At 46.4% G+C, this 2630-nt stretch overlaps 1 protein-coding gene across 1 annotated transcript in view; it reads left to right on the top strand.

The window, feature by feature from the left end:
- LOC106526906 (regulatory-associated protein of mTOR-like) overlaps positions 1 to 2630 on the top strand; it is a gene marked incomplete at its 3' end in the record, with an annotated part of 120198 nt that overhangs the window by 77264 nt on the left and 40304 nt on the right. The window contains 2 exon segments of the mRNA XM_014021626.1: positions 116 to 400; positions 981 to 1237. Coding sequence (XP_013877080.1) covers positions 116 to 400; positions 981 to 1237 — 542 coding nt within the window.

The raw sequence follows: 2630 nt of genomic DNA, 5'->3' as shown, positions 1-2630 counted from the left end.
GTGTGTGTGTGTGTGTGTGTGTGTGTGTGTGTGTGTGTGTGTGTGTGTGTGTGTGTGACAGAGAGACTGAGCGTTAAAAACAAATAAAAGCCTTACCATCTGTGTGTGTCCACAGCACAGTCCGTTCTTCGCTGAGCAGCTGACAGCGTTTCAGGTGTGGTTGACAATGGGTGTGGAGAACAGAAACCCTCCTGAGCAGCTCCCCATAGTTCTGCAGGTACACACACACACACACACACCACCACCACCACCATATCTTTGGTATGCATCAACTACGTACATTAAACAGCGCACTATGACTTCATTAAAGCATCTRTCCCAACCTGAGATAAAAGAAAAGGCACCAATAAAATGTTTTTTTTATCAACAACAGCACAATGCTGCTGAGGGATGGAAGCCCTAAAATAGGCTGTGAAAACACAACTTTACTGGATGAACTGTCTCACAAAGACACTGCAAAAGTGAAAAAAACTACAAGCTTCTGAGAAAAACAGTTTTCATAAAGCAGCTAGCACCTTATTCCCATTTCAGCTCTGCTGAACTCATTTTACTAAAAGTTATTTTTGTTAGAAAGAAGAAACCGTTTCTCTCAGAAGAAGTTTCTCAGTTATTTATTGGAAATAGTAATTTGTTGCCATCTCAGACACCGGCAGCTGTTTGTCCGTTTACTTCTGATATGATTTCCGAGCTCGCTGCTGTTTTAAACACTGAAGGTGGCAGAGATCACACGTTTCAGCTGAATTCTCCTGAATCGACTGTAACTGATGTGAAAAGCCATTAGTGTTGCAAGTTGCATGGAAAGGGTTTTATTTTCCATTATGCAGCAATAGCACCTTGATTAAAMTCGCAAATCACCTGCCAGGAGTGCATCGGCAGCCTGGAATATTACGGCTGCAGGGCTGCTGCTTACCGCTGCTCTCTCCTCCAAGGCTTCATTTATTAGAATTTATTACTCAAGACAGACTTTTTTCCCTCCTCAGTCTTCCACCTCAGAAGCAGGAATCTCCTGCGTGGAAGTTCACTTCTCTGCACTTTGGGCTGATTTTCTTTATTACAGCCCTGCAGGCTGTGTAGTGACAGGAGCTGCGGCTGCCGCCGAGCCGCTGGTGTTGGATTTGATGCCGCTCTCCGGTCCTCCCACCTCCACCGCCGTCTTCCCGCAGGGTTGTGCGGTCGAGGCGTTGTATTATATCAAAGAACAGCAGCGGCAGAGGCATGAAGCTGTCTGCGCTGAATGGTAATTTCCTGCTGAGTCAGCGCGCTGCGAGCAGCACCACATCCATACAGCGGTTCTGTCGGGACCCGTTAAAAGACGGGGGAAAAGGCGGAGTGATTGAAGAGTGGTCGTAGAGCGTGCGTGCGTGCATGCGTGCGTGCGTGTGTGTGTGTTGTGAGGGCACTTTCACACGTCCGAGCACACGGTTGCATAAGAATGAAGGACTTATTATTTAATGCTCAAATACAACCTGGCTCCATTGGAAAGATGGAAAACTGACAGGAAATCCATCAATAATGCTCTTTAATGAAATGAGCGGAGGGGCAACAACTCAGTGGAGGGGGGGGACGCTGCGCTGCGTTGTCTTGACAACAGCCGATTCATTTTAAAGGGATTAAGAGATTGTTCGAAGGGATTATAACGTCTAAAAGTCCCAACGTTACGATAACAGGAAGCTGTTTTTATTCTTTGACGCGTCTCTATAGTGATTAAAGAGTGTGTATCACAAAATGTGACAAACAAACGTTGCACCCGGGGGTGTTTACTTGTTGCACTGAGGAAGACTGTAGTTATTTCCTGTTTATGCAGGTTTAGAAAACTAGGTTTTTGTTGGGAAATAAACTTTGATTTTTGGTCCAAAAACAATGATTAATTATTTTTATTTTATTTTATTCTCAATTTTCAAGTGAACCTTTAAAATTTAAAATTACTAGTATTACTTAGTATTACTCTTTTTTTATTTCAGTGCTGGTTTCTGCAAATAAAATCCAGTTACCAAAACATACAYGAAGCACTTCTTAATGCAGATAAATGTTCCTCTGTGTGATGATGACGATGATGAGGTGAGAAAGATGCTACCAGGACAGTTTTCCACCGAGTCCTTGCCCTGTGGCTTTTCTGCACACACACACACACACACACACACACACACACACAGCGTTCCCATGCTTTGTGTTGGATCCGGAGGCAGCCATGAGTCTGTCTTCCCCCGGCCTCCTCCTGATTAGGCGGTCACGCTTGCAGGTCTGAGCCCACCCTCCTCMCCCCCGAGTCTGTGTGTAGGTGGAGCTGCTCGTGTGAGCCTGAKTTCCTCCATCTGCTCGTTCCCACGCACAGAGGGATGGTCCGGTGTCCTGCCTTCACGCAGGTTCTTCTGCCGCACAAACACGCACGCCGTTTTCGCTGCGCGGCCATATGTGTTCTAAAATTATCCCTCCGTGGCCCGAGAGGCGCCGTCGTGATCCTGGCTGCATCGATACAGCGTTACATCATCAACACGGGTCAAACCTCAGGTACTGTCCCACACTGACCTCTCTATATGAGACCAACTCAAATATCAGCCAAGAGGTTGTGCCCATCCTCCCACACACACACACACACACACACACACACACACACACACACACACACACAC

The sequence above is a fragment of the Austrofundulus limnaeus genome, unplaced genomic scaffold (genome assembly GCF_001266775.1).
Source record: "Austrofundulus limnaeus strain Quisiro unplaced genomic scaffold, Austrofundulus_limnaeus-1.0 Scaffold300, whole genome shotgun sequence".
Lineage (NCBI taxonomy): Eukaryota > Metazoa > Chordata > Actinopteri > Cyprinodontiformes > Rivulidae > Austrofundulus > Austrofundulus limnaeus.
The sequence above is the reverse complement of the archived record's forward strand: the minus strand, read 5'-3'. Positions and strand labels throughout refer to the sequence as shown.